Raw genomic sequence first — 25253 nt, 5'->3', positions numbered from 1 at the left:
CCGTGGTGATAGGTGGATAACAGCCAATCAACGGGTGCCATTCCTTTCCGCCTTGACTGTAGTATCGGCTCTGGATTCGACCATAGACCAAATAGACTGGTCAGAATTCGAGTTGACCATAATTATTCCCATTCACCACGAGATGGCAATGTTAATTAACTTTTAAGGGGCTTCTTACTATGCAGCCATGACTTTATTTTTGCAGGAATGTATTCAAATGTATTGTTGATGTAGATCAAGACTCAAGACAATATCAACTTAACCGCCTTCTTTATTCATCAACCTCAAATTATTAAAGGTAGGCATAATTTAAAGATATATATATTTTTAAAAGTCAATAACCATCTTGCTTTTTTGGTAGTTTAGTAAGAACAACTTAATCTAACATGGATTTGTTGGACCATTTCTATGATTTGACATTATTAGATAATACAGCATAAATAGGATACTGTGGTTATAAGGTTGACAGCACTTGATAAAAAGCAATTCAAAATCCTCCCAAAACTGAAACGTATATTTTAACTGAAATAGGTTACTTTGAAATTACAACATTACTGGCTTTCACACTAAATTTTAATTAGCTATGTTTTTGGTTTTGTTTAGATTTGTAACTGGTATTCTAAAAACCACAGGTGCAAATTATTCTACACCATTTAATAAACACACTCTATGGATGTAAATTAATTACAATTAAGAAAGGAATTTTTTATGGTAAAAGATTTCAATAATGCCAAAATCTAAATATCGTAAGAAAACAATTTTATGAATAACAAAGCCTCTTCAGAAGGTGCTAGGAACTTAGGTACCTTGGAAATACCTCACCGCAGAGTTCAGAGTTCTGCCATATAAGGGCATGGAAGCTCACCATATGCTCTGTGTTTCCTGGGATGAACCAGCAATCAACACACACTTTTTGCATAAATATTGTCACTCAACGTCTATCATATCTGAATCGATTATGCATTATTATTGCAGAATTTCTAATGCAATTGTCAAGCAATTTTCCCCTCGCCTACTTAGCAGGTAACGACAAAGACACCCGAGACATTGAGGTGAATTTATTTATTTAAGTAAAGAGCGAGAGAGCATGCTTATGCCAGAGGAGGAGTCGCTGTGTCTGATACCTGACGACTAACAAGAGATACGGTATCAGCTAAAGTGCCCCTCCTTTGTCAGGGGAATACATTAGGCTACTCTGCAATTAATCCCCATTATTATTTATTGGTCTTCTACAGGTGCATGTTTGGGAACTGTTCAAATGCACAAAGGGCATTCAATTCAGTAGATCTGTTCCTGAAGTTGAACACTACAAACAAGTATGTATCTGTTTCTTCACAAGGCAATCAATCCCAATCCGACCTATTCCATATGAAAACAACTGAGGTCACCTGAAGGCACATCGATCATGTCATTTGGAATCAACACTGATACTCATGAGTGACTAAACTAACATTACAAGAACTGTGTGACTAGCTCCCATACTCTATGTGTACTGTGAATGCATGTTTAATCTACTGCTATGTTTATTCGGACACTGGATACAGCTTGCAGGCGATCTCCCGAGACCCACTCTAATATAGATTGGTTATCCCCAAATAACGTGCTAATCCGATTGTCCCAGGCAAGACAGAGCACTATAACCTCAGCTGCAGTGTCTCCGTAGAGTTCCCATTATAGCCCTAGAGCCATATTATAGCAACTGCACTATGTAGTCCTCCAATTGGGCTTTCCCATAGACATGCCATCATTTATCTTTGGGTTTTGTCAGTTGAACTCCAAATCCATTGGAGGTCTGATTTAGTCATTTATTGACTTTATTGTTTGACATTTTTTACCGGCCACAAAGGCCCGAGTGGGAGTTCATTTTTGATATTCTATAAGTGATCTCCAAATGGAATGCCCATTTCAATTTGACAGACTCAAAAACAACTTTGTTACTACTGTGAAGGTGCTACTACGGTCCTTCTAATACTCACTCAGTTCAGTCCATTATCGATCATGAGTGCTGCAAGCCATCCCTGATCCAGTTTGTCCTAATCGACTCTTGCGTAAGGATATTCAAAAGGGCTTAATGGACACCGCTTCACTGTGAACACCGTCTTGAGAATAAGCTGAACGCCTGTTCTGATGTCCTGTCTACACCTGGGGATCTGTTCCTGTGTTTCTTCAAAATTACACATCTTGCCCAAAATGCTCTGCGGTTGATCTACCACAATGGGCTTGTGGTTCCTCTTCAATGTGTTCATTTAGGAAGAGGAGAACTTGGCACGGATAACGAGGCGCTATATTTGCTCAATATGGAGCACTTTTGCGGACATCCTCTGTTGTTTTCCTTAGAGCTATATTTAATTCCTTTCAGGAAGGGAAGAAAATGTTCCCACACAATTCCATTCCGTCCACTCTCTCCTTCTTTCCTACTCTTCCCTTCCTCTTCCTCTTGGTTTAATGGATTAATCCAGGCTCACACATCCTACGAGCACCATCACAACCTCCACTACCACCTTCACCACCACCTTCACCACCACCACCACCACCACCAACAGCACCATCTCCATCCTCATCACCATCACCATAACCTCCATTATCGCAACCTCAATCACCCGCATCCCCAACACCACGAACACCTTCACCACCACCATCTCCATCACCCCAATCTCCATAACCACCAGCCCCCCAAACACCATTAGGCTACAACCATCATCACCATAACCAAGACTCCCCTTTCGCATCATAGCATTTCCTCACCACCACCATCATCACCACCATCAAAAACCCCAGCCAACTATTCTTCATGTTATGCCTTTATGTCGTTTTCTTGTGTTTATCCCAAATGTTTTTCCTAAAAACTAAACATTTTAGATTTCTGTGATAGCCGCTCCCCTGACTTTTGGAGCATGTAATGTAAATGTGACTCATTTTAATGGGTGCATATTGTAATGGTTTCATAAAGATTAAGACCCACGACTACGATTACGGCTTATCAGCAAACTGCTGGGTCAAATAGCCAGCTGGCGTCCATTAAAACTCCTAGCTTTCAAATGTTCTTGTTGCTTTTGGTGCACTGAGCGAGATACTGAGCTGTGTAAGAAATGCAACAGTTATTTTTCTTAACTAAGGCGAAGGAAAATTTGTCAACCAACAAAAATGGGGTTCTTGCCACTGAAAAAGATCTAGAATTGTCGATAAACACCCCTCAAAAAAACCTCCTTCCAAATGTCTCCCTCAAACCAAACTTTTTTTCTCTGAAGCAGTGTATTTAGTATTTGCTAAAGCCTCAGTGCTTTCCCTCTCGTTCTGGTCCGATCACCACTCAAAGCTTCCCCGGTCTGCTGCGCTGGCCACCAGTCACTTACATGGGATTCAAATCCCACTAGTGCTCTTTCTCAAAGGCTCCCATCCTCCTCACTGTGACTCGCAGCAACCCCCGAGGGCTTGCTCACCACGCGGGTCACAGAGCACGTCAAATCACTCCCAGACGGCCCCCGGTTTGAAATATGAACCGGGGGGAGCGGGCGGAAGAGGGAGTGGGGAAGGGGGGGGGGGGGGGGTATTTTGCCTCTTCCCACAAAGACCCTGAGAAGTGTCTGTGAATGTCGCAGTCAAATAAAGTTTTGCTCGAAGGTAGACTTCTTTGGTCAGAAATTGATTTAATATGTGAAGTAGCAGCACTATATTTCTTCGACAAGAGAACCAACCACCGTTCAGTTTTTGCATTTTTCCACAGGTTAATATTGACAGTTTAGGCCTAGTGATAACATTGAAACACAGCATGAAATACCACACTTTAGTTTATACAGTGTAGAAAACATGAGTTTGTCTCTAAATAGCACACACACACACACACACACACACACACACACACGCACACGCACACGCACACGCACACGGTTACATGTACACCAATCTTATGAGGGCAGCATAGGTCATGTCTACTCATATGATTTGAATGAACAAAACAAAATCCCTCAAACACACGTAAATACTGTCATATCAATGCCATTCAATTACAATACAACACTTTATAAAAGTGTACATATGTATAGATACTGAAGAATATACACACAAAGTATATGTCTCTTGTGTCTCAAATGAAAATTCACAGTGCTATATATGTAGGTTTATATCTATTCTAAACCAAAAGGCCTCCTGAATACTATGTTCAATCAATGTTGATCCTTTTTGATATATTGTATAAGAGAGTATGTCAAACAAATTCCAGATGTTGCCGATAATAGTTTCTCACAATGAGCAGAAGAGATCTGTGATCGTGTACTTAGGTACAAAATGCTTTATCTGTATATAAGCACCCTTCTTCAACATCTCATTCCTAAGAAGTCTTCAGGGGGGGTCGCCATTTTGAAACCACCTCGAACTAGACCACTCCACCTCCTATCCGCACAGCCACCGTCGTTAAAAACTGACCCTAATTTGAGCACACACTGGTATGAATGAATAATAAGTCTGTGTGTGTGTGGTGTATGTGTGAGGGTGTGTGTGTGTGAGTGTGTCAGTGCGGCCGCCAGTGTGTTTATGGGAAATGAAGAGCGGGATGATTAACATGCATTGTCCCTGGTCCTTGGGGGCCGCAGAGTGTAGCACACGGAGGCTAGCAGGCACGCAGGTAGGCGGGGGGGACGGGAGCTGGTTCTCTTTGGGGAGGCGGATGCACACTCTCACGTCATTCCTTCTGACAATTCTGTCCCCTTGATGAAGGACCCCCGTCCCGGTGGGGCTGCCCCTTTATACGAACATTGCGCCTCACGACGAGCGGGAAATGAGGTTCATTTATTGTGAGCGTTCAGCTGCTTCCTGTGTTATGAGTCTTCCTCTTCCTCTGACCTGCATCAGGAATCCCCCCCCCCCCCCTCCTGCTACAACACAACTTCCTCCCCCTGTCTCCCTCCATCCCTCTCGCTTTCCTCCATGGGTTTGCTAACATGACGGACGACGGGGAAGTAGCGGATGCTACTGTGCCGAGGAAACGGCACACGGAGCGATATAGTGTTCCTTATTGTCCTTCCTCGGTTTCTTTCTGTCCTTTTTCCTTGCCTATACGTGGCTCCACAGGGAGTCCGAGTGTCTCTCCGAGAGTTGTATGAGGTGGGTCAACACAATGAGAGTGTGTGTGCGAGTGTGTGTGTTTTGAAAGCCTCCTTCGGCAGGATGCCGTCGGTTGAAGTTGTCGTTGGTGGACGTGCGTCCCGAAATAAATCCACAGTGCTGTTGATGATGGGGGGAGGGGGGTGGGTTAGTTGCTGTCCTTGCGGTCGGGGGCGAGGTTGTTGGGCTCGGGACTCTTACACTGGATGCTGGTGCCGTTCATGGCTCCCGTGCTGGTCACCTGGCTGTCGGAATAGCACCAGCAGCACAGACATGACTGGAGAGGGAGAGAGGGAGAGGGAGAGGGAGAGGGAGAGAGAGGGACAGAGAGAGAGAGAGAGGGAGAGAGAGAGAGAGAGAGAGAGAGAGAGAGAGAGAGAGAGAGAGAGAGAGAGAGAGAGAGAGCGAGAGAGAGAGAGAGTAAATTTGTGTTTATTCTCCAACCAAAGTATATTTTAAATATTGTTTTTAAGATTAGGGAGCAGGTGGTGGTAAGGCATCGTGCTCAGCCTACGGGTTAGGTTGTAGACATTGGGTTTTAAAACCTGAACCTTTCAGGAGAGGGACAAACTACCATATCACTGGAATATCCAGCAGGCCAACATGCATATACGCACACACAAACGCACACACGCATGCATGCATGCACACACACACGCACACTCACACACAGACACACACACACACACACATCCATGGTGATAGTTGAGACCATGAGTTTAGAGACATGGCTTATCTCTAGCCTGGGTCTTTTGGCAGACATGTTCAGCCTGTGAGCCTGGTCACCCAAAGGAGCACCTATAAATCAAGGGCCCGTGTATACATGTTCCATGTGGGATGTCATCACCACAGTGGCCCTGGGGCCCGAGAACAGGGGGCACAGCCCACTGGTTGTTTATCTGATCAGATTAAAGTGTTCTAGGTGTGCCCTTGTTACTGATTTTATGGTGTTTTGTATGTGAATTAGGAATTACAACAAATATTTAGCTTTAATATATCTCCACTTAATTCTTCATTCGACCCAACTCTACACATGCACACACACACACACACACACACCAATACAATCTGGGATGTGGCTGAAGTCTATGGTCTAGAGTGGAATCCACTCTACCTTGAAGCAGTTCTTGAACTTCTTGCTGACGAAGTAGAGGATGATGGGGTTTATGCAGGAGTTGACTGTCGCTAGGTTGAAGCCAAAGTAATCCAGGACCAAGAGGAAACTGCAATCAAAAGAGACATGATGTCATCAGAAACCAGCTCCGACATGTGGTATAACTCCCAGCATCTATCATCCTGAAGGCTAAAAGCATATAAACTGTTGAGTCAATAGAACCTTTGAGTCACGTGTGTAGTCAAACCTTAACTTCTACTGTCCTACGCTCTGGATAGGCTAGGAGCGCTGGGGGTAGGTGACTCACCATAACAGATCACAGCGGCCCTGGTCGCTGGGGTCGTACACCATGTACTTGAGGATCCTACTGAGGTGCAGTGGGAACCAGCACAGGGCGAATATCAGCACCAGACTGAAGACCGCCTTGGCCACCTCCCTGCGCTGCGGACAGAGATGACACACACACACACACCAAACACACACAAACAGACACATAACCAAACACACACACAAATATATACACACACACACACACACCAAAGACACACAAACACACACACATACAAACACACAAATACAACATTAAAAGGAGATTAGGGACATTTGTGCAAGGTAACCAACTAAATCCACTTGATGGATAATTTTCAACAAAGAGCCTAACAACAATAGCAGGAGTGCATACACTCCCCTAGAGAGCATCAAACCCCTAACCCCCTGGTCGGGCTTAATGCCATGCTTTACCAGGATACACTATTTCTCCCCATTATATTTAGACCAACTGAGCACATCAATAGACAGTTCATGAACATGAACAATGAACATATTCAGTTCCAAGACGGTTTCACAGTGTTTTCATTGTGTTGCTCTGTGTTTGAGAAGTAAGCTCACCTGTTTGAGATGCTCGCTCAGGGCGATGCGGAGGCTCCCGTTGCGGTGGTTGAGCATCTCGCACGCCATCAGTGTGTAGAAGATGGCCGTGCACAACAGCGGGACACAGAAGTAGAAGCCAAACAGCCACCAGTCCTTCATGTCTTTGTAGTACTGTGACAAAAGATCACAATATGAACAATTTGTTCCCGCTCACTGTGATAAACGGATGCCAAACGTGGTGAGGAATGGGAGAGAAAAGATCATCACACAAGATCAGAGATCAGCCAATAAGAGGGTTGACCTGCATGTGGACTTAAGGATGACCCCTGACCCATGACCTTAACTAGGCTAGGGTTCAACTGCGCTCATATCGTTACCGGATGGGGTTTGTTTGTAAAGTCAAAGCAAGCAAACATATTCATCTTATAAATGTACCGCCACAGATAATTTCGATCATGAAATATTTTCTTTGAACGCAATCAAACACATTGCTCGGTTGTAACCCGTTAAAGATGAGATGGGTTGGATCTTGAATGAAGTCTTCATTGTGAAACGACGCCATCTGCTCTGCACGTCCCTGAACAGAACCCAAGGCTGCATGTGTTCCAACCGGGGCTTGTCAACCCTGAGGTGGGAACTCAAATATTCCCAACATCGCCATGCTTGTGCCTCAATACAATCCTCTCCTCACGGCCTTTCTTTGCATGTGGAGCCGACATGTGGCTAAGCCAGAGGCATTCGTATGGCAACCCCAGGTAATTGCACTGGTGGCCTGCAATCAATTATGCTGCCTGGGAGAGAGAGAGAGAGAGAGAGAGAAAGAGAGAGAGAGAGAGAGAGAGAGAGAGAGAGAGAGAGAGAGAGAGAGAGAGAGAGAGAGAGAGAGAGAGAGAGAGAGGGCGAGAGAGAGAGAGGAAAAGGAGCTCTGATCGCTAAATTTCAGTTAACCATTTTTTTTCTCTCCCCCAGATGTAGATGTGGGAGACGTCTGACGCGGTCTCACCACATCCTGAAACAGCCGAGGGGTGCATGGATTGTTTAGTTGCTCATTGTTGACCGTAACAGCAGTACAAAAAAAAAGCTGCCAAATGTGACTTATTCTGTTGGGCTGTTTGCGAGATGTAATAACATGCATGTGTGAGTCATACGTGTACTTTCTGTGATCCGATTGCAGAGTATTTCCTCAAGCCTCAAAAGCACCAAGCACCCATTTCGTTTTCAGTACTGTTTGCCACTAGTAGGTTATCTCGGGCATACCGTTTGTTTCTAGGCTATGACACACCTAGGCCTGAGGTAAAGGGAAACAAATACATGGCATCAGTACAAGAACAACAAAGAAAAATAATGATCCTGTACCCTCATGAAGTCACTCTGGGGGTTCAGCATGCAGGTGTGGATCGTGACGTTGCGGTAGTCCATGGTGACAATGTCAAAGCCCACAGCCTCAGGCACGGCCAGGATCATCGAGAGCACCCATATGGAGATGATCTCTATGGCGGTGAGAAGAGGGACCCCTACACCCTGCACCCTGCTCCAAGAGGCCACCGCTCTGTACCTGGAAGGACAGACGGACGCCACGGAAGACAGGGAATCAACAATGACAATTGTGAGACACACCTTAAGATGAACTGTTTGGTCAGACAGCAAATGATTTAATCCTGAGAGTCTTGAAGGGGATTTTAAGATACATGTCGTTACTAAGCAGCAGGTTAGTCATTTTCTTGCTTAAAGGGTAATTCCGGTGTAAAATGGATTTGGGATATGTTTTGTATGAAAACGAGTTGAAACGTTCATTTTGGAGCACAAAAACTGAATATAGACGCTTTCTTCAGTTGGCTGTTTTTAAGCTGATTCTATCAAAACGCTATAAACCTGGAACGAAGCGGGCAGTGGTTATGGTAAAAACGAAATTGCTATTTTAAACTACTTAAAAGGCTAGAAGTAGCCCGACATTTCTTTGGTAGTATAATAAGGGTCTTAACATATAAAACAAGGCATTGAGAACTTTGTAAGTGTACAGATTGTTTATTAAAAAGGACATTTTATATACACAATACCATCAGTAGATCACCCGTCGACGCCATTTTGTTTTCAAGACTCGATAGGTAGGATTGACGAACACAGAGATTGTGACATCCGTCAGCAACACGCAAGCGCTGTGTTCGCCAATCTACTTATCGAGTCTTAAAAACAAAATGGTGTCGACGGGTGATCTTCTGATGGTATTGTGTGCATAAAATGTCCTTTTTAATAAACAATCTGTACACTTACAAAGTTCTCAATGCCTCGTTTTATATGTTAAGACCCATATTATACTACCAAAGAAGTACTTTTAGCCTTTTAAGTGGTTTAAAATAGCGATTTAGTTTTTACCATAACCACTGCCCCCATTGTTCCAAGTTTATAGCGTTTTGATAGAATCGGCTAAAAATTGCCAACTGAAGAAAGCGTCTATCTGCGGTTTTTGTGCTCCAAAACGAACGTTTCAACTCGTTATCATACAAAACATATCCCAAATCCATTTTACACCGGAATTACCCTTTAAGGCGTTAGTTCAGGATTTGGGCTTTTTTCCCGCCTTTTGCGATCCTTCACGGCGTGAGAGGGGCAGTGAGACCACCTTTATGTCGGTTCTGTGAGCCCTATGTCCATAGGTACGTACATAACTACGTTATGACCTGAGCTAACCCTTTAAGGAAGCATACACCGGAGATCAAATTCAGAACCTTCCAACTGTGAGTCAAAGACCCTATCCACTCGACATTAGTGGTTAGGGAGATCTATATCTGATGTGCCCCATGATAAAATAACTGACGTGCATAGAAATTGTTTGATTAGCTTAAATGCATTTAGCTTTTACTGTATTGAGTGCTGAGAAGTCAACAAAAGGAGTTTGTATGCATGGAATTTTACCAAAGGCAATAGGCAGCACTTGCGGATAACAGAATGGATATTATGATGAGTAAGTTTAAGATTTAATGAATGGAGATGATCAATTGTTTATTTTTAAATATCTATCTTAAATATTTATATTTTGCGAAGCCTCCAAAAAATGTCCCATATTGGCAGGGAGTCTAGTCTGTTGGCTCCTTGTTTGCTTGTTTGTTTCATTAATGGATGCCACTTGTCAAAATGTTTTAGTAAAATCCAACATCAACATTTTATGGCGAAAACGATATGTATTTTTCATGACACATTTGAATTCTCTGTCGAACAACGTGATGTCATTTATATTTTACCGGGTAGTAATGTATCCACCTTTTTGTCTTCCCCAAATATTGAAAGATAGCTACAATACACAATAGACCAAAGTACTTTGATAATACAAATGCAGTCATGGTACACATTTCCTGACAACCAATTGAGCATGCTCGTTGTTGAATACCATGTCAGCGGGAACTTGTTAACCTATCATTATTAAAACTGAATCTTAATACAACCTTACCCAACAGTAGAAGGCATTTGGCATGCAAAAATAACGTAGAATGGAATCCTCAAACACCGATTTGTATATGCTTAAATGTAGCTGAGTATATAATCCTAGGGGAACATTCTCTTAGAATCTTGTAACACAAATTATACATTTTAATGCAATTATTTTCATATCCTTGTTAAATTTGATGCACCTTTGGAAATAGAAATAGAAACTACATAGTACAATAATACAACACTTGCAACACAAGCAAGTTTTCCATAGGCCATCAAGTTTCCAAGATCAATATCAATTTCAGCACTGTACTTCGATCATTCAACTTTTCGATCAATACGTATGAGTGTGTGTGTGTTTGTGTGTGTGTGTGTGTGTGTGTGTGTGTGTGTGTGTGTGTGTGTGTGTGTGTGTGTGTGTGTGTGTGTGTGTGTGTGTGTGTGTGTGTGTGTGTGTGTGTGTCTCTGGTGTGTAAGGCCTTGCAGTGCATGAGGATGTGCAGTGTGTATGGGCACTGACCTGTCCACACTCAGGGCACAGAGGTTGAGCACAGTGATGCCCACCGAGGCCTTCTGCACGAAGGGCACCAGCTTGCACAGACAGAGGCCAAACGCTGTGCTGGCGAACGGCCACTGGGATGTCAGGAGCTGATACAACAAGCAGTCATAACAGGACATTGTCATCATGAACAAGCATCAGCTCACATAACATTATCATTTCATTCAGGCTTATATTGCACAGTTACATTTTGCACTAGCAAGGCAAAGCTTGTCCCATAAAACTTGAGATTGCTTCTTTTTTTTTTACAGACATGAACACATAACAATGGCAATACACACTTAATAAATATGTCACAGGAAATCCTTTTCCAATAATACTATGATTATTAACTCTTTAAGATTGACGTTTGGAAATATGTTATGTTTTCTAGTATGGTTTGCATTCATTTAGCTTGCAATGTGGATACATATACCAGCATTTACCGAGCAAAGCCTAGTTCATAACCTTGATTTTAACTTGTTGCATAACTCAAAAGAGAGTGCTCCACATCCTGTAAGCCGGTCATGGAAACAGCAAGCTACACATTTTTTTCCTGAAACACATATTCCTGCTATCATTTCTTTTCCCCCCTGGCCCTTTTCCCCCCGTTCAAGTACTGTTCTGGGAAAGCCCCCGAAAATGTGGAGAGAATATATGGGAGTTAAAAGAAGCCAGAGGAAGCTTTTCACCCAGGCGCATCCTGGCTTCCTATTGTTTACTTGGGCCGCTGTGTTTAATCATGGAGGAGGAAGAGCAAAGGAGGGTCTCCGCCCGTGTCACTTCTGGTTCTCAGCCTTTGTGTGGAGCGGCTTTAATTTTAGAAGCAACGCCAGGACCCCTTAGGAAGCTAAACCAAAGGTCATTACCCCCTGGCTCAGCCCTCCAGGCTGAGTGCAAAGTGAATACATACTGAGCCAGACCGAACACAAGAACGTATAGCCCCACACTGAAAGCGATACAATGTTTTCTATGTGGTTGGAAAGGGGAAATAAAAATTTGCACAATACCGATCAGTCAAACAGCACACTACAGTTCTTTAATCTGGTCCTGCATGGTGTGTGTGTGTGTGTGTGTCTGCGTGTGTGTGCGTGCGTGTATGCGTGCGTGTGTGTGTGTGCATGCGTGTGTGTGTGTGTGTGTGTGTGTGTGTGTATGTGTGTGTCGTTGTGTGCATGTGGCTACAGCGTCATCCCCTCCCTTGTGTTTATTTAACTCAGTTTCCCTGGTTCTCACATTAGCCTCCCCTGGAAGCCCCTTAAGGGGGGAGATAAGGGGCTGGGCTTCAACAAGTCCAACCCCCCTCTCTGTTGCACACTGGACACATATGGGCACATATGCTAGCATCGCAACGGGAACCCGGCATGCGACGGCGAGCGCTACCTTGTAGACATTGATGGGCAGGTTGATTGTGATGTGGATGAGGTCCCCCATGGCCAAGCTGGCGATCAGCGCGTTGGGACCGTTCCTCATGCACTTGTTCTGGTAGATGATCCTCAGCAGCGTGATGTTGCCCACCATGCCCACCACAAACACCAGGGCAGAGATCAGCGAGTTGATGTACTTGAAGGACGTGCTGATGGTGGTGCGAGTGAGGCAGGGCGGCGGCCTCTTCCTGACCGTCACGTTCCCGAAGCCGGAGCCGGAGCCGGAGGCCAGGGCCATGGGCTCGTTGGGGCCCGGGTGGAGCCCAGGGCTGGCGGTGCCGTGGAAGTCCGTGTGCTGCGGGATGGAATGCTGCAGGAGGAAGCCAGGGTAGCCAGAGTCGTGGTCGACGTCGTGGGTGTTGTTTATGTTGGAGTGGCACGTTCCCATGGCGACCATACACAGCATCAGGGCCAGCACGTGTACCACAGGGCCGCCCATATTTAAACACCTTCCACTCATTGGATTTCCACTGATTGACGATAAGAAATTGTCCCGATTGATTGCTGGAAAGAGAGAGAGAAAAAGCACTATTAGAGACGTAAACTAGGCAATGTTGCTGTTTTCAAAATGTTCAAAATTGCGTTTGTATTGCTGTCATCAAACATTATATAAAAGTGTTGACAACAAAGTGGTCAACCGAAAAAGAAAGAAAACACAATCCGAGAACCGATCCTCTCACCCACGAGCGGCCGTCAGCAGATAAGTAGTCTGCACCCGAGGAACAACACTTAAGCCTATTTTAACCCTGAGTGGTGTTTGTCAGATTACACTTAACTTCGACAGCAACCGCTGTCATTCTCTCCAACTGATTTAAGGAAGTGAAAGGACAAGGTCCTCAATAATTCAAAACGGTAGGGAGGGGAAATAAGGAGTGTTTTTTAGTCATGCTGCCAGGACAACCCTTCTGAGATGTTCTTCTCTGCTATTCCTGGAAGGAGAGGCACTGAAGAACTTTGTGTGTATTTGTGCGTGTGGTGCGTGTGTATGCGTGCGTGTATCTGTGACTGGACAGCTTAACGTCTGCTCATCTTGTTTAGACAGAGTACCTTGCATGGTTTTCAAGTGTTTCCACTGTCGTGTAGTAGCCTGGTGCTTTTATTCTTTCTTTCTCTTGTTGCTCATTCTCTCTTCTGTTTCTAATTAGGACAACTCCAACGTGTGGTTAGAAAACAATGGAACCTAAAAGACGGCAGGCTATTCTTTGTGTATTTACAGGAAAGAATACTTTAGTATTGAATTCCTGTAAATATACCTACAATTTTGGTCACATACTTCCAGAAAGAATTCAACCGAGTGGTCAGGAACTAAACATTGACAACATTTATTTGTTTAAATTACAAACACTTCCGACAGAAACTTTTGTAAAATAGTTTAAACTGAATTGAATCATAATAAACCTTTATTAGGCTTACTTCTCTACTTATAATAATATATTTTAAAATGATACACTGGTTAAAGAGCAATTTATCTCTGTAACATGACGAGAAAAAGTTGAACCAGCAGTTACAGCAATAACGGTGCCCGTTTTCATCACATCTCATCATCACCAGCACACGCAACCCTCCAGTAGCCAGGAGTCGTTCCTGCTCCCAGTCCCGGTTGTCACCAAGTACACAAAGAACAATTTAGCAGCCAGCCCTTCAAGTAGCATCACAGTTTAGCATCAGCACCGCACCGTTGGGATACGTGACAGCAGCATGCAAACTGATTCAGCCATAAATAATAAATGCATTTGGTTTTTACCTACCGCTCCTAAAATGTCTGCCTGGCCCCCTTGGAAACCGTCAGGCAAACTTTCGGCTGAAGCCCCCCAGACATCTGTATCACATCACATAAGTCATTAACGCGCTATCAAAGTCGCGCCGTATCCCACTTGGTTTGAGCAACGTGCCCGTCTGCTCTGAGGTGCCTTCGCATTATGGTTCAGGGTTTCCTGTGGAGAGCCGGTGTGTGTGTGCGTGTGTGAGTCAGTGAGCGTGTGAGTCTTTGTGCATCCGCCTTGTGTATATGTACGTGTGTCAGCGAAGCAGCAGCAGAACACTTTGACTGGGTGGGATATTAAATCTCCACCTCCCTTCGGTAACAGACTGGGCCCCCCTTTGGAAACATATCCCCCCCCCCCTTCTCTATCTCCCCGCACCGCCCGCTGACAGCCATCTCCAGCGTTGCATAAAATCACAGGGCCGGAGCCAGGGGCCATAGGAGACCCGAGGAGCCCCTACCGGGCCCCTTTCTCCCTCAATTCACTTTTTGCTCTAATCTCAGAAAACTTCTTTGGTAGATCGCCACATTTTTTAATGCTATAATAGAAGATAGGTAGTTAAAAATAGATAGATATAAATATGATAATCATAATGATGATAATGATAATAATAATAATAATAATAATAATAATAATAATACTAGTAATAATAATAATACTAGTAATAATAATAAAAAATATTTGTATAAAATGCAATTAAATCAATTGTAAGACAGTGGAAAAAAATATTATAAATACTTTTAAAATGATATCATGATAGCATTAACTATTTTAATAATTCAACTGCTATCATTAAAGCCCATTAGGAGAGCTACTTGGTTGGAAGGCACTGACCTAGCCAAACCCTATATGTAGCATGTTTTTTATACCCTATTAGTACATGCAACCGTTTCCTCACACGAAAGCCATGTTAGATTGGATCAAGTAGGGGAGCGCTCTGGGAAGTCTGGCCGAGCGACGTGTTGTTGTGATGTTTTCATGGGAACTCTGGAGGGGTAGACAGAGGAAATGGGAGCTAAACGTCAGGCCGCCATTACTTGTTTACGCTACCCGCCGTGTGGGTGGCCAAGCTGCAACTGCCGCACGTAGAGCCCTTTAATTGTATAGTTATAACAATTATTATTATGACAATAATAATAATAATACAAATTATAATTCTTATGTTAATTATTGTTTTTATTTGTCTTCATATTATTATTATTTATTATTTTCATTTCTATAATTATTATTAGTGTAGTAGTTGTCATAGTATAAATATTATAAAATAATAATAAAACAAAGATAACCGTCATAACTGTAAAAAATAATACAAATAATACAAATAAATACATAACAATAATAATAATGATATTTATTTTTAGTGAGCGAACGGCTTCATACTGTTGTTCTACTTGTAAGTTATTGTTGTCTTCTACGTTCAGCGTGTAGATAGGGAGGACAGGTCAGTATTGATTGAGCTGAGCAGTCCTCTGTCAATGTCCATTATGAATCCCAAATCTATACAGGGGATGGATGTGTTATCATTAGACGTGCTGAGAGCCGGAAGCAAGCAATCTGAATAACTCAGGTTTTCCTCTCCTGTTGTCTGTGAGCCCAGACATCAGTCTGATGGGGAAAAAATAACAATATTAATGAGCTCATGGTTGTGTTTTTATCTATTGTCCAGTCTCACGCAAATCAATCCGAAACAAGGAATTCTTAAAAAGCTGTAAAATTAATTAATATCGTGATTAGATATTAATATTGCGGCTCAACAGTTTTTTCTACTCAGAAAACATAATGGGAAGTGTGAACAATTAACTCTGTGCCACAAATCATTCCATATAGTTTTTAATGTTACGTCAGGAAATGGACATTTAAATGTACATTCGAGTGAATCCTCAGTATAGTGATACATGGGATTCATTCGTGCACTATTTTGCACATATAAACACATACAAACACAACCCCCCCCCCCCACACACACACACACACACACACACAAACACACTGACACACTCACTCACACACACACACACACACACACACACACACACACACACACACACACACACACACACACACACACACACACACACACACACACACACACACACACACACAAACACACACCCACACACCCACACACACGCAAACACACTGACACTTCTCTCTCTTACACACACACACACACATACACACACCCACACACGCACACCCACACACACACACACACACACACACACACACACACACACACACACACACACACACACACACACACACACACACACACACACACACACACACACACACACACACACACACACACACACATACACACAATCATGCAAGCAAAAACAGATCCTACATTAGCTTATTGGAGAGCTCTGAGACCTAAAGAGTTCAGAGGTCAGTCATGAGCTGAATGACTCTCCTATGTTGAATATCACACGAGTTTCCGTCTTCTGTGTTTGCTAACCAGAGATAGTGTTGCCACTAACATTCAGTATGCAAACCCATTACATGATATCTGTTTCCTTTTTACTTTTTTCTATTGCAATGTGGTGTGATTACCTTTGAATAAAGCATAGAATTGGATCAATTTCCATGGGGGAAACACAACCCTTTCAATGCTAAAACATCTATGGATCATTGCCCCAAAATGTTCTCCTTAATCAATGCCACTCCCTCTCATCTCTAGAAATGTGTTTTTATGCAAATAATTCTGGTGCTGATTCAACTTAATTGGGTAATGCCAATATTTACTGGCATTTAAATTTAACAGGGTTTTGTTGTCTTTAATTCTGCCAATTAATATATTATAGCCTCTGAATTAGTAATGGTCAATGTTGGCGCATATTTAAATGATTGGAATGTGATTTGCTGAGGAGATCACATTTCTTCCTCCATTTAGTTTTTTCCCCTCTTTAAAAGTCCCTTGATTGTTGGCAGGCTCTACTCCATTTTAACTTTTGAGATGGGGGGGGTTAGTTGAGTCTTTGTTAGTCAATTCATTAATCCATAAATGATGAAACCTTTACCTGTTCCAAGTTGCTTTGACTTTCATGTTGTTGTTGTTGTGTTGAGTTGTTGTTTGGGTCTTAATCAGGTATTAATGCCATTCCGTGTGAACTCAAAGATGGCAGGCTGCCTAGTAATTCATATGCTTGTTCTCTGATGGCATCTGTCGAACTGTGCTCTCTGCATATTGGTACATACCCTGTGGGAAACTCACTCTCAGGCCGAGAGGGAGCGAGCATGAGAGATACTCTTAACTGGGGCACAAAAAAAGAAGAATGAGAAGAGAATACAGAGGAAGGGAAGTAGAGATGGATGGATGAATGGATGGATAGATAGATGGATAGATAGACAGATAAACAGATAGACAGATATAAAGATATATATATATATATATATATATATATATATATATATATATATAATAAAGATAGATAGATAGACCGACCGACCGACCGACAGACAGACAGACAGACAGACAGACAGACAGACAGACAGACAGACAGACAGACAGACAGACTTCATATTAAGGTAAGTCAATGCAACCTTAACAAGTTGTTTTGTTAAGGTTGGAGGAAGGAGGAAGCCTTTGTCGAACCACTCAATATTTCAAAGACAATGATTTATTGATGATTTATTGGCTGGCCAACAACATTCCTTGATGTTTAATTATACTATACTTGTATTTTGTTTTCTTAGAAATGTAATGACCTTTGCATAAGTTTAAAGCCATAATGAAATATATTATACGTATTTTTCTCATTGTAAAGCCAATCTGTGATCGTGTTTCTTTCTGACCAGTATATTCACACCTACACGTTGAGGTACTGTAGAAAATAAATATCAGGTTCTTCCCTGCTGGAGCAGTTAAACATAGTGGGTCTGTAGATCCCCAGAGCAGCTGATAGCTGTGTCTCTAGCAAGGAGCTCAAAGCCTGGACACATAATCAGCATAGTCAACATAGTCCGAGCTACCAGATAAGGGCTGGAGCCACAGCGCATCACGCTTTGGACAGCGCAATCAGCAAGCCACTGAAGCCACGTTCTAAATGTCTGCAACTTTTTTGAAATCTTGCATCTGGCAGAGTACAGCTCTAGCATTGCACTTGCTGGACACGCGAGTAGAAGACAGCTATTTTGCGTGCACACACAGTGCGTGTGTGTGTATGTGTGTGTGTGTGTGTACATGTGCACGTGTGTGTGTGGGTGTTTGTATACATGAGCAGGAATTGCTTCTTTAAACATTGACCTTCTTCTTCTGTTCCTTCATACACTTTGATTTGTAATCAAACTGGAACAATATTATAATTCTCAAAAAAACATCCCGGAAAGGAGAACTTGATCGATGTCCAGGCCATTCGTTAGCCCAACGTAAACCGCCAAAACCATCACTTTACTCAAGTTTGCTTTCCCAAGAAACATCTGGGAGTCATTTTGAGGTGCACTAGTAAACACAGCTGTCAATACTGACCCGAGGCGACCAGCACCAAACACATCAACCCTCGGGAGAAACCCTCAGAGTGCTAGGGGTGATACTGTGGAAGTACAGGGTTTTAAACACCTCTCACACAACACCATCACTGCAGGCAAGGGCAATTTTTTTTTTCATTTAGCATTGAACATCCTCAATGCTGTTAAAGGCCAAATTATACTAGGAGGTTCACGTAGACGTCGATCATCTTTACATTATAATGATGACCAGACGTCCGCGGCTCTTGAGGACTTTAGAGGACTTTTAGCAACTATGCTCTTATGGGAAGTAGAAATGTATGCCATGCTGTAGATTAAATCAGTGAAGTTCTGCCTTAAATGCTAGCATGTGTTATCTCCCCAGCATCCACAGGTGGTAAGAAGAAAACCCTTTTATCCATTCCTCACAAGGCAGCACATGGATGTGCTTGTCCCTAACGATGGCAATCTGTCAAGCAAGCCAGTCCCCCTTTATGCCAACAACCCTTTGCTTCCTCCACTTCCTCATCCCCCTCGTCTTCATCTGTTTGGCCAACATCTCCACTGCACTGACATTCAAATACAGCTGCTGTTCCACCAGGTTCACAAGGGCCTTTGTTTTTCCCTCTCGTTCTCTGACCCTGATTCTTTATGCACTCATCCTGCTGCCCTGATGGTAAACAGAGATGCTCTCCCCCTTTCTCTCTCTCCCTCTGTTGTGCTCTCTCTCTCTCTCTCTCTCTCTCTCTCTCTCTCTCTCTCTCTCTCTCTCTCTCTCTCTCTCTCTCTCTCTCTCTCTCTCTCTCTCTCTCTCTCTCTCTCTCTCATTGCTTTGATGTGGAATACAAATGTCCATTAGCACAACATAGGGGCTTAAATAATAGAACAACATAGAGAGTTTGAATAATAATAATAATACAAATGTTCCTATTATTATTGAGAGCACAGGAGGTGCATTGAAGGTTACGCATTGGCTATTAAGTGTTGTTAAAGGCTTAATATGTTAATCAAGTGTAATAATGTTATTGGTAAAGGAGAAGGAAAGGACAAGATTGAGTTTGAAAAAAAAGAAAAAGAAAGGGTAAAATATGACGTCTATTTACAGTATCTAGCTCCTTGAAGAGTTGACGGGAGAAAACTCTGGAAAATTTGACTGCATGTCACTTGAGATAATGTATACTGTACGTATGCCATGTCATAGTAAAGGTTAATGCTTGAACTTTACGCAATGTTGATCTTAATGGCCAAAAAAGGATGAGAATGTATCATAGTCTACATTCCCATCTCCTGTTTGAAGGCCCCTTCCTCCTCACATAGCAAAATTGTATGAAAGGGTCTTCAGGGGCTCACAGAGTTTGTTGACATGTTTACTGTTTGGACATTTGAACTGCATTGAGTTATTGAGGTTCAACGGGTGAGACGATCAAATAAACCCACTAAGACTAGTGTACACACATAAATACATAAACACACAGGCACATGCATGTGTGACCAAAACGCGCGCACACACAACCATATACACACAGGCTGTTTCCCAAAGTGAAGGAAGCATGCTCAACGGCCGCCCTTTTAAGGATGCTACGTCATAGAACGCCGACAAGCACTGTTACAATGTTGAGTACACTCGAAAATGTGTGCCCTTTTCGCGTCCTTTATTTTTGAGAATTCCGAGATTTTTCAAGGATGCATCGATGGATCCTCAACGAGCCAAAATACCCACAATCTTTTGCGTTCACACACTGTGCAAGGTATTTACGAATTGCGTCTGGAAAGCAATACACATTGCTTTACACAAGTGAAGTTTTTGGAAGTTTCAGAAATATTTTGTGCCGTATTGCTTTTTATAGATTAATCATGTAAATGCAAAAAATTAACCTGTGTGATTTTTTTCATACGTTTTTGCAACGTAAAGATAGGCTATATTTTGCATGGATTGATCTGTTTTAATATGTAAGTAGCTGGTGTTTAAACAAACTGCTGTCGCCAATAACAATTTCAACAATTAAAATATTAAAATATTTACCACTGGAGCAGTAATAAAAAGCGGAAGCGGAAGCGCTTCCACATAAGCAAGTCGTTCCAAACTCTGAATGCTACAAAAGCTAGGCAGCACTCTAGCCAGCACTCTAGCCTCATCTCCATAGGACGCGACTAGCAAGGAAGGGTTCTAGCAAGGTTGCAGCCTTCACTTAGGGAAACAGCCACACACACACACAAACATACACACAAACAGTCACAGTAATATGCCTTATAAATCTCTTTGCTTCCAACATAAATATAAAGGAATATCCAGATATATTTTCTTTATTGTTCATAATAGTCACATTTCCACATCTCAGAGATCACACCAGCAGTCTGATCCCGTGTCCATGATTCTTGTGTGTGTGCGTGTGTGTGTGTGTGTGCGTGTGTGTGTGTGTGTGTGTGTGTGCGTGTGTGTGTGTGTGTGTGTGTGTGTGTGTGTGTGTGTGTGTGTGTGTGTGTGTGTGTGTGTGTGTGTGTGTGTGTGTGTGTGTGTGTGTGTGTGTGTGAGTGTGTGTATGTGTGTGCGGGTGCGCGCGTGTGTGCTTGTGTGCTGATGACGTTCGGTTCCCGGCAGAACACTGTTTATCCTCCGTGCTGATACACAGGCCACAGGGGGATTGCATACGACTGCCCGGCCATTAGACTGCGTATGACTCCCCGCCCCACACACCCCTCTCACCCTCCGCACACTCCCACCCCCACACCCTTCACAGATAACTCCCCACTGAACAGTGCCAGAACGTGCTGGTCGCTACCCTCCTCCCCATCATCGTAAACGAGAAGGAGTGACTCTGGGAGAGAGAGAGAGAGAGAGAGAGAGAGAGAGAGAGAGAGAGAGAGAGAGAGAGAGAGAGAGAGAGAGAGAGAGAGAGAGAGAGAGAGAGAGAGAGAGAGAGAGAGAGAGAGAGAGAGAGAGATAGTAAGAGGGCCAGGGAATGAGAAAGAGAAAGAAAGGAAAGAGGGACAGAGAGTGAGAACGTCGATGAGAAGATACACAGCAAGAGAAAAGGTGGGAAAGAGAGAGAGCAAGAGAGAAGGAGAGAAAGATGTTCAAGAGACGAGGTTGAGGAGAGTGAGGGTAAGATAGAGAGCGGAGAGCAGAGATAGTAGGATAGAGAGCCTTAGGTAGTCAGAGCTGATAGTGGTCAGGGGTCAGCAGGGATGGGGCTGACAACATCTGTCTGTGATTACGGTGTCTGATGATGCGTTGTGTGCATCATCACTGATCAGACACAGACACACTTTTGTGTGTTGGTGTGTGTGTGTGTGTGTGTGTGTGTGTGTGTGTGTGTGTGTGTGTGTGTGTGTGTGTGTGTGTGTGTGTGTGTGTGTGTGTGTGTGTGTGTGTGTGTATGGCTACATTGAAATTTGTTAGGGTTTACTCAAATACCAGTGTTTTTCTCAGAGATTTTGGATAAATATATATGACCACTTTATAAGAGAGCAAAATAAAGACCATGCAAAAATCTTCACCCCGAATTAACTGCATGCCTTATGTGTATTGTAACTCTTCTTTACTCAATTTATACAACACCTCATTCTACTTCAAACTATTTCTAACCAACTGTTACTGTTTTTACAGTTTTTACATTTCAGCCACAGACTGATTGAGTGATCTCTGAGCTCCAAAACATCTTGATAATCAGGCTAATTAGTTCTGATTGCCAGAGTCCACATGATATGCATAACTAAGCAGCTGTCAGAGCGATTTGCCTCCAGCATTAGACGACCTCTGACCTCTATAATATGGGTCTTTATTCAGCCCTGAGGGCCAGAACTTACTAGGAGGGCCCACCTGTGTGAACAATTAGAGCCAGGAAGCTTGCTTCTGGGAACTCTGCCATACGACACTTTGATCTCCTAACAGACAACTGTGATAACGGACTAAATAAAATATATAATCAAGGGAATGTAATGAAATATATTTTCTCTTTAAAATGTTAGCACCTCAGCAAGAACATCTTTTTAAAACGACTATTAGGTTGGACTGCATCATAGGAGGTCTTTCTCAAAGATTTTGTTGTTATTTTGTCTTAAGGTAAACATTGTATTCCACTTTTTCATAAGGTATAACATTTGTATACAAGCAGATATTTGAAAAATAGCACTGATTTTTTTTCCTATGTATGTATGCAATATGTATGATGTTATTCAAATTTTGTACCAATATTATAAATAAAATAAATTCAACAGTTTCAGCTTGTCCAATCACTGATGCATACTATATTGAATAAACCTCAAAAATGCAGAATACAGAATATCAATGTTTTCTCCTCTATGACCTTCTCTTTAAGGTAAACACAGCGGCCTCAACTAGACATTGTTTTTCTGTCAGTTCCATTTCACATTTCATTGTTTAGCCGGCGCTTTAATCCAAAGTGACTTATCAGCGAGGCTTAGCACGAGCAAAGCATTAAAAAAATCTAAATTGTAGCAATTACACAAAAACTCACGTTCTGCATGACCAAGTTTCTGGACAGAGTGAAAGGTAGCCATCTGAGAGGCTATCGGAAACAAGAGGTCATTAGTAGACTTTTTACATATCCATAGTGTACGTGGCAAATAGGGAGCAATACCAAGTCATTAACATCATCTGATGTTTCCTTCTTTGGCTCAGATCAAAGCTGAGGATATGGACTGTGCCAGTACTGCTTGGGCCGGGGCAAGTCTGCTCAAAACACGTACGCACAGACACACATACACACACACACACACACACACACACACACACACACACACACACACACACACACACACACACACACACACACACACACACACACACACACACAGACCCACACAGAAATGCACACACACACACACACACACTCACACACACACACACACACACACACACACACACACACACACACACACACACACACACACACACACACACACACACACACACACACACACACACACACACACACACACACACACACACACACACACACACACACACACACAAACACACATGCATGCAGAAGAGATACAGGCTTGCTAACGACCAGACTCTGTAGTTATAATAGTTGGGCGGGTCCCCTCTTTTCTTCCAAAGTATTTCCAGGTCTGTAACGGTCAGTGGACTGATTAGAGATTATGTTGGTGCAGTCCTTATCTCCACTACTCCTACTAATGTCTTGACTTTGCAAAGTTTAATGTCTTCACTGCTGCTGCTGTTTGTTGACTTGTTGGGGAGACAATAATAAATAAATATGCAGATTAGGTTTAAGTATGTAGTTGACAGGGAGACAAGGAACACATGGACACGATGTCCAAGTGCACAGAGAAGAACTGTACAGTCCGTACGGAAACTGAGAATATAATGGGGGTGGAATGCAAATTGTCGGATGTAGAAACACATATCTGTCTCTGGTGAAGGTAATAAGCTAAAGGTTGTGAAACTAGAAACAGATAGGCTAACGACATTGATTTTTGGTTATATCCGATCACTGCAGGATTTCTTCGGAAGAGCTGGATCACAGTTGTTAACTTCTTCAACGTAGCATTTTGGCAGACATCTTTGGCTGCTATCCATGGCCTCGCTAAACTTGGCAGGGACAAAGCAGCCCAAGAGTTCAGAGAAAAACAATAAAAAAGTATCTGAAGTCCATTTCCCAACTGGCCCTGGAGTAGTCTGCAGACACCATCATCATCATCTTCATCGTCACCATCTTCATCCACATCATTTCCATTTCCTGAGTGTGTTTGTACTGCGTGTTCTGCCAACAATCTCGGCCGGTCTACTGGAGAGAGAAACCGTATTCGGGAAATCTATATAAACGAAAAAATATACAGAATTTAGAAATGATTCTTTTGCTTTCTTTTGCCAGACGGACTCATGTGGGAAACCATAATGGATTTAATGAGAATCATGTAAATACTGAATAAAAACCATAGCTAATTATGTACCATAAACACAATGAAAGGCACACTGATATCTGTACGTTTCTATTGTAAGTAGACCGTAGCACTATAATAAAAACAAAAAAAACGTTTTACTTTTAAGGGGCACGACAGTCTTATGTTGGACTGCAAGATAGTAGGTTCTGGGTATGGACCCCAGTGACCGCAACAGCCTTACCTGTAGACATCGTTCAGCAAGATAACCTCATCTCCTATCTTTTCCTTAATGAATGCATTTAGCAGCTGCTGAAACGCCTGAACGTTAAATACTAAAAGCCACTTAATCCTTTGTATTGCGGGCCACATTCTCCCTGACTCAACCTTTTGTTTCCATATATATAAACCCCAGCTCCGCCACAAACCGCCTCTCATCAGAGAAACATGAGGTGGAGCGGGGGGGGGAGATCAGTGGCACAGCATGGGGGGGCTTCCTATGGTTAGGGACCCTCAGAGGCCGGTGGAGAACATGTTCAGAAGTCCTGGATCACAGCGGAGCCTACAGCCATACCTCTCGATGCCTACACCTGCTGGTGTCTCTCTCTCTCTCTCTCTCTCTCTCTCTCTCTCTCTCTCTCTCTCTCTCTCTCTCTCTCTCTCTCTCTCTCTCCCTCTCTTTCTCTCTCCCTCTCCCT

The 25253-nt window shown here is 42.9% G+C and overlaps 1 protein-coding gene across 3 annotated transcripts; it reads right to left on the bottom strand.

The window, feature by feature from the left end:
- Window positions 1-3615: 3615 nt before the first annotated feature.
- ednraa (endothelin receptor type Aa) lies at window positions 3616-14512 on the bottom strand. Of its 3 annotated transcripts, none has more exons than XM_056586349.1 (8): window positions 14220-14512; window positions 12432-12979; window positions 11031-11158; window positions 8441-8639; window positions 7103-7255; window positions 6522-6655; window positions 6215-6323; window positions 3616-5377 (listed from the first exon to the last, which is right to left on the bottom strand). In XM_056586349.1, exons 2-8 carry the CDS (start codon window positions 12933-12935, stop codon window positions 5249-5251), a joined length of 1356 nt encoding a protein of 451 aa, XP_056442324.1. In that variant the 5' UTR covers window positions 12936-12979; window positions 14220-14512; the 3' UTR covers window positions 3616-5248. The 3 variants fall into 3 exon arrangements, with proteins under 3 accessions (XP_056442324.1, XP_056442322.1, XP_056442325.1); XM_056586347.1 differs by having other exon boundaries at window positions 14224-14512; XM_056586350.1 differs by lacking the exon at window positions 14220-14512 and adding an exon at window positions 13156-14213.
- Between the last annotated feature and the right edge of the window lie 10741 nt (window positions 14513-25253).

Source organism: Gadus chalcogrammus, chromosome 3, assembly GCF_026213295.1.
Source record: "Gadus chalcogrammus isolate NIFS_2021 chromosome 3, NIFS_Gcha_1.0, whole genome shotgun sequence".
NCBI lineage: Eukaryota > Metazoa > Chordata > Actinopteri > Gadiformes > Gadidae > Gadus > Gadus chalcogrammus.
This window is presented reverse-complemented; position numbering and strand designations above follow the sequence as displayed.